The sequence below is a fragment of the Camelina sativa genome, chromosome 17, assembly GCF_000633955.1.
Source record: "Camelina sativa cultivar DH55 chromosome 17, Cs, whole genome shotgun sequence".
NCBI classification, from domain to species: domain Eukaryota; kingdom Viridiplantae; phylum Streptophyta; class Magnoliopsida; order Brassicales; family Brassicaceae; genus Camelina; species Camelina sativa.
In genome coordinates, this window is record NC_025701.1 from 15,825,870 (window position 1) to 15,832,419 (window position 6,550).

At 36.6% G+C, this 6,550-nt stretch overlaps 2 protein-coding genes across 6 annotated transcripts; both read left to right on the forward strand.

Annotated features, from left to right (window-relative positions):
* Nucleotides 1,126–2,764, forward strand: LOC104757355 (presenilin-like protein At2g29900). 3 transcript variants are annotated; one of them, XM_010480084.2, is made up of 3 exons: nt 1,126–1,516; nt 1,875–1,987; nt 2,490–2,764. In XM_010480084.2, the coding sequence occupies exons 1-3, from the start codon at nt 1,335–1,337 to the stop codon at nt 2,531–2,533; spliced, it is 339 nt and encodes a 112-aa protein (XP_010478386.1). In that variant the 5' UTR covers nt 1,126–1,334; the 3' UTR covers nt 2,534–2,764. The 3 variants fall into 3 exon arrangements, 2 of the variants coding, with proteins under 2 accessions (XP_010478386.1, XP_010478387.1); XM_010480085.2 differs by having other exon boundaries at nt 1,126–1,463; nt 1,867–1,987; XR_762411.2 differs by having other exon boundaries at nt 1,138–1,516; nt 1,867–1,987.
* Nucleotides 2,918–5,263, forward strand: LOC104757357. 3 transcript variants are annotated; one of them, XM_010480087.1, is made up of 6 exons: nt 2,918–3,291; nt 3,521–3,632; nt 3,998–4,090; nt 4,170–4,370; nt 4,474–4,706; nt 4,907–5,263. In XM_010480087.1, exons 1-5 carry the CDS (start codon nt 2,993–2,995, stop codon nt 4,669–4,671), a joined length of 903 nt encoding a protein of 300 aa, XP_010478389.1. In that variant the 5' UTR covers nt 2,918–2,992; the 3' UTR covers nt 4,672–4,706; nt 4,907–5,263. The 3 variants fall into 3 exon arrangements, with proteins under 3 accessions (XP_010478389.1, XP_010478390.1, XP_010478388.1); XM_010480088.1 differs by having other exon boundaries at nt 4,965–5,263; XM_010480086.2 differs by having other exon boundaries at nt 4,474–5,263.

Genomic DNA, 6,550 nt, shown 5'->3' on the forward strand with positions numbered 1-6,550 from the left:
TGAAACAACTAAACTAACCAAGGTTTGCTTAGGGTGGGACAGAGTAGAGCTTCGACCAAACCCGGGTACACACTGGTCTTGACACAAATGGGTTTCCATCAACCTAGAGAGTTCAGATGTTCTGTTACCGAGATGGACTCGACTTGATCCAATAGACACCATCAGAACTAACAGGATTGAACGGACTATGTCTTTCACGAAATGGGGTCGGATTTGGTACCAGGTCAGGGATGTACCATAGTTTAACCTAAGTAAACTATCTTCCAGGGTTTGAGTATAAGAATGGGGAATAAACCTGGGAAAGAGGATTACCGAGAGAGAAGCAGAGGCCACCAAGGAAGGGGATTTCTTCGTCAAAAGGTTCACCGGTGCCGGCGTCAATACAGAGCTTCCGTCCCGCTGCAGCCAAGCAAAGTACTTGGTGAGAGGATTTGGATCCAAGGAGCGGTAAGATGTGGAATTTGACGGCTTAAAGGGATGGTGAGATAGACGGAGGCCGAGCCTAGGGGGACCCTGGAGGATCTCTCGATGAATACCAAAGCGGTGAGGGCTCGATGTAAAGGATTCACCGAGGGGAGTAGCCAGATGCGGAGGCGGAGGGGATGGTTGAAGCTGATGCAGCGGCGGAGATGAGATCTGAACTCTCAGCATATCTCTGTGAGGACTGAAACGGAAAACAAGTGAACTACAAAGGACGAGGAAGCACAGGAGGTGAAGAAACCAAGTCCCAGCGACGCCGATCGGGTTCGGCGCCGCCGAGAGAGCGGATCTCGGTGGTTGTGCCAGAGAGAAAAAGGGGCTAGGGCGAACTCACTTTCAGTCCAATTGTTTTCTGAATTTTAAGTTAACTAAGTCCTTCAAATAAGGATGTATTAATAAGATCAATCAATACAAAATGAAATTGGAGAACAAAAAAAATTATAAAAGTTGACAATAACTCGATAAACTTAAAAACATTATAAAAATTATAATGCAATACAAAATGTGCAGTTTATTATCGTCACGCAAATAGCCAGCTAAGCGAAGATTATTAATACCCATAATTCGTATTAATAATTTAATACACTGATAAAAAACGTTAAGGCCATCCTTAACGGGATAACAATTACCATGTTCTTAGCCAATAATATTATAAAAAAACGAAACAGTGTGCTTAGAGCAAAAAAAAATGATTTTCAGATAGAACTGATCTATGGACCGTTCTTATTTTTTTCCTGCGTTCTGATTGGTCGAAAAAATTTGGAGAGAACGAAAAATTTTCATTTCTCTCATTCCCTTCGAAATCGAATCTAGGCGAAGAACTCATCGCAATCCTCACACCTGTCTCGATTTGTATGTTCACCGTTGTTCTACTTGTTTGTATCCTAAACTCCGACCCTTCTTCTTCCTCCTCCGCCTCTTTCTCCTCCATAGCCACCGCTGCTTACTCGGAGAGCGATTCGGATTCCTCATGGGACAAATTCGTAGGTGCCTTTTTGAATTCACTCGTCTTCGTCGCTGCAATCACTGTTGCAACGTTCGTTCTCGTCCTTCTCTTTTACCTCAGATGTGTTAAATTCTTGAAATTTTACATGGGTTTCTCAGCTTTCATCGTTTTAGGGAACTTAGGTGGAGAAATCTTAGTTTTATTGATCGATCGTTTTAGATTCCCGATTGATTGCATCACGTTTCTGATACTTTTATTCAATTTCTCCGTCGTTGGTGTCTTCGCTGTGTTCATGTCCAAGTTTTCGATTTTGGTCACTCAAGGCTACTTGGTTTGGATTGGTGTTTTGGTTGCTTACTTCTTCACGTTATTGCCTGAATGGACTACTTGGATTCTTCTCGTAGCTTTGGCACTTTATGATATTGCTGCTGTGCTTTTAGGATATTAGCGGAACAAAAAGATCAGAGAAGAAGAAAAGCAGTACAGAGAAGAATGTGAGCTTAAATGTACTCCAACAATACTTCTCTGGGAGCTTAAAGGATGCTGCAAAAAGCCTTGGTGGTGAGGTTTTAATCGTGTTTTAAAGCTTTTTTGATGGAGATGATGAGATGGCATTAATGTTTTGTGACACCCAGTCTGATCTGCTTCGGCAGAGTGAATGATTTGCCATATTTTCTGATCTAAATTCATTGTTTTTGTGTTTTCAATTTTGTGAATTTGATTCAAAGTTTTGGTTTTTATCGGAGGAATGAGGATACAATTTCCATACGTCTGCAAATCAGAAATACAGTGTTGATAATATGACATGCACTACCATCTGACCTCTCTTTCTTGTGTTTTCGTTTTGAGATCCTTTTGTTATATGCAATCAATGATGAAATTCTGTCCAAATTGAATGATTATACAATGATTATTATAATCACTAGATCACCATCTTTCGACTGAGATTGCTGTTTTAATCCTGTTTTGTGCTATTTGTGTTTGCATCAATAGCATTTCTTTATGCGTAGAGTTTTCAGGTCTGTTACTGAACCTTTATGTCTGGTTTAATGGTGTTTTGCAGCTGAGAAAAGTAGAAGACAAGAAGTGATGCTGCTGCATCATTGATATCTCTTGGTCTAATCTCATTGAATTGGCAAAACTAGCTTTTTGGAATGTTCACTCTGCAACTCGATATGTATCTCAAGTTTAGCTTTTTTTTTTTGTCCAAGGATCATTGAATTTGGTTTGTATCTTTGTTCACATTCAAGTTTTGGTCTATAGTTAATAATAAATTACATCTTTGTAAAATGTTTAACAATATTATATTATTATATATTTATTCTAAGAACACCAAAATTAGTTCCCCCATTTTTTTAACCTATGATCTTAACAACTGATCTTAGATTATTTTCACAATATATTTAATTTAAGAACACAAAAAAAAGTTCTCCCATTAAGGATGCCCTAATGTTTGCATCTTCGATTAATTATTATTATAAACTTTTTTTTTTTAAATCTCTTTTTGTCTTTTGGTCTATCTTCTTCTTCTCTCTATCTCAGACATTGAAAGGGTATCGTAGAGATATGGAATTGCTTTATCTCCTCTGTTCGATCCTCTACTCTTCACTCACTTCGTTCTTACTCTCTCTTCTCCTCCCATTTCGCTTCCTTCTCCACCGTCTCTTCCCCTCACGCTTCGCCGTAGATCCCAATGTCTCTTTCTACCAAGGCACCGTATGGCACGACCGTCTCCGTCCTGTACGCCACTCGTTCCGTTACTCTGTTCGTTACGCTCTCTTCGACCTCGATGAAGCTATCACCACGCCTCCGGATCATCTCTCCGCCGATGAAGCTCGCCGTGTTTCTCGCACCACCGGGCCTATGTAAGTTTCAAAATTTGTTGAATCGTCCACAAAAGGATTAATCTCATTTTCAGATAGACTCAGAATGAGTTAGTTAAATTGTAAGATTTGGGTTTTAAAATCTCAGTTTGGTTCTTAAGGTTTGTGTGTTTTGGTCTGAAACACTCTTGTTGTGAATCTTTTTATCATTTCAGAGAATGTAATTGTGATAGAAGAAGTAATGTTGATGAATCTGTAATTTTGTATGTAGTTATCTATTGACAATACCACCAAGCGTTGGTTATGAACAAAACCCATTGAGTTTGTATTACTGCTACGACTTGGATGGGTCGAGTAAGCGCTTGACTAAATGCATTGCTCAGGTACATATATATATATATATATATATATATATATATAATAGATATGTTTTGTCCTGCTTTGTTTCTTGATTTGTCTCTCAGTTTCTCACTCTTGTCTGATTCACCCATTCTGTGGTAGCTGACATATCTGTAAGAAAACACTAGTCTGTGTTGATACATGTTATGAACTAATATATATATGATCTATCGTGATGGTACCTAATCTGGATATGGGATGAACTTCTTCACTGTTTCAGAGTTCTGACTAAATCTGCTATATGTACAAATATGTTTATGAAGAAGAAAATGTGTAGTCACTTACTTGTTGTATTGGCTTTGTGGTATTACTGTCTCTCTATTGATATGATTTAAGAGGGGTTTTGTAGGTTACAAATACGCCATGGGGGGAACGAGTGACATTTGTATTCGAACCTGAATCTGACTTGGTTGCTAAATCATTACAAGTCAGTCCTTTCATGGTATGTTTTTTCTCTTATTATATCAGTTTGAGTGATTGATCAAACGGTTCTTAAAAGTGAAGTTACATAACCTTTTCAGGATATGCTTGGGAACTGGAAAATCAGAGCTAATGAACCTGGAGAGGAGTTATCTGTCTCCATTGAATCGAAGCATCCTCATCTCGGTAACTATTTCTCTGCCACATTAAAGGCGAAAAGAATACCGACAACACTAGTGTCTGATCCTGCACTTTTCTTCTGGTTGATGCCTCATAAGGTTGCGGTATGGATCTATTGGCATGTAAGTGAACATATACTCAAATCTTGAAGCACATATATTCAAAACGTTGGTCAACTTGATAGCTTGAGTTTCACATGTGTCATTTTTTCTTGTTGTTTTTAAGGCACTTAAACTGTGGTGGAAGAATGTACCTTTTATCCAACACCCGAGATACTCGAACCCATCATACAGAGAGGATTCAGAGAAACGTGATCAAGAACTTCGTTGCCGTGGGTTAGATGGGTCAAATGCGGACAATTGTAGTAGTAGTTTTGGAGGATGTCGCTTTGCGTGGCGAGATGCTAATTGGCCTTGGTCATGAATACATACATACACACACACACACACACTCTTAAGGTATTCATTAAAACACACCATTCCTTTTCATTTGCCTAGTTTGTGTGTTTACTCTTTTCTGGAAATGTTCAAAACACTGAATTCACACTAAGCTGCTCTTTACACCAACTCTATTCATACCTGAAAATGACAACAAATTATGTTCTTTCACACCCTGTTTTTTGGTTTCTAACTTTGCTAATGAGTCAGATTCTTTTCAGGCTATATATGGTTTTAGAGATTGTTCAGTGGAATCACCAAATTTCTCCTTTGATTTAGGGGCTAGCAGATCATCAGAGATTGGAATTTACGATCATTCATCGAATGGTAGGATTGGTTTTGAAAATCTCTAGTTTCAAGTTTGAGTTGACTTGTTTAGACTTTGGTTTTTCTAAAACAATTGAGAACCTTGTTGATAGATAGAAACTAAACGTTGCATTATTCATTGATTTGTTTGTGATACTTCTTCCCATCTCCTAAAATCCTAATCTTTATGTGTTTACAATCTGAGAATAAATCTGCACTTTAAAGTATATCGATGGTTTTACTTTAACCATATCGATTATGATAATCTTTTACCCTTAATTAGTTCTAAAAAAATTGTTTTACTAACTAGGTTGAGATAGTAGTTTCATGTGTATTTTCTTCTGGGTCATCAAAGAGTTTAAATGGCTGCTATATATTTTGATAACTAGTATTTTGATAGAGAGGATTTCTTAATTTATTTTTTAAATGAGTTTTTGTGGTTGTTGTCCTCTAAAGTTTCATTACTATAAATGAGTTTTTGATGTATATTTTGGATTTATTTATTTTGCCAACAAACTTTGGACCCATTATTAACAAGATTGTCAAAATAAACTAAATTATAGATGCTCCATTCTTTCCGTGGCTGCTCTGATCAACTGATCTTTTTTTATTTACATCCCAGTCCTTGATCTTTCTGGTACTTCATTAAAGCTAACACTTCATATTGAACCGATATTCCCGTGCATATAGTAAAACAGAACTCAATCTCCAGTTCTTGTTTTGTTTTTTTAATGAGTTTTTGTGTTTAATTCTTTTAGTAAAATTTTCATCTTTAATTCTGAAAAATATTTTATAGAGCAAGAAAAGAAAAATAAAAAGAAAAAACAACTCAGCCACATAAATGAACGTTTTAAGATAACATCAGACCGAGATAATGATGTATTCCAACGGAGTCAAAGCGTGCCAAATTGCAAACTTCACGTCAATTTGTGATACTGATGTGAGATACTTCTGGATTTAGTATATGTCGACAAGTTGTTGCTTTGCACAACACCAACCACATGTTTTGTTCGTTTGCAGAAGTAGAGATATATTGTATATATCATTTGACTAACTTATTCTGAATATCGATGATTTTTTTTTTTCAACGTGCTTTTGTTTTTTATATTGTCGGTATGTCAGCACACTTAATAGTACTAATTAATCCGTCGACTACTTTACTTTGGAGGCACGTAATAAGACTATTTATCAAATTGTGGATCAATCGAGTGGTGCGTAGGTAAACCAACAAGGTTTAAGGTCGTCGATATCATACTTCTCATGACACACGTGTTTTAAGTTTTATGTTCACGGCCGCAAAAGTAAAAGAAAAACAAACGTTATTTACTTTTTTGACAACAAATAAATTATAGTTTTGTCTATAATGAAAAAATTATCATTTGACTATTTTGAATATCGATGATTATTTTTTTACTTGTTTTCGTCGACTACTTGCTTTATAGGCACGTAATAAGATTATTTTGTGAAAAGTAAACGATATTTATCAAATTGTGAATCAATTGAATGGTGCTTAGGTAACCAACAAGGTTTAATGTGGTTGATATAATATATCTCATGAG

Excerpts from the sequence above, each read along its gene's own strand:
- LOC104757355 (XM_010480084.2), top strand. The coding sequence starts at position 1,335 with ATGTTCACCGTTGTTCTACTTGTTTGTATCCTAAACTCCGACCCTTCT. Across the intron at positions 1,517-1,874 it reads GCTGCAATCACTGTTGCAAC|CGGAACAAAAAGATCAGAGA; the intron begins GTTCGTTCTCGT and ends TTAGGATATTAG. Across the intron at positions 1,988-2,489 it reads TGCTGCAAAAAGCCTTGGTG|CTGAGAAAAGTAGAAGACAA; the intron begins GTGAGGTTTTAA and ends GGTGTTTTGCAG.
- LOC104757357 (XM_010480086.2), top strand. The coding sequence starts at position 2,993 with ATGGAATTGCTTTATCTCCTCTGTTCGATCCTCTACTCTTCACTCACT. Across the intron at positions 4,091-4,169 it reads TACAAGTCAGTCCTTTCATG|GATATGCTTGGGAACTGGAA; the intron begins GTATGTTTTTTC and ends TAACCTTTTCAG. Across the intron at positions 4,371-4,473 it reads CGGTATGGATCTATTGGCAT|GCACTTAAACTGTGGTGGAA; the intron begins GTAAGTGAACAT and ends GTTGTTTTTAAG.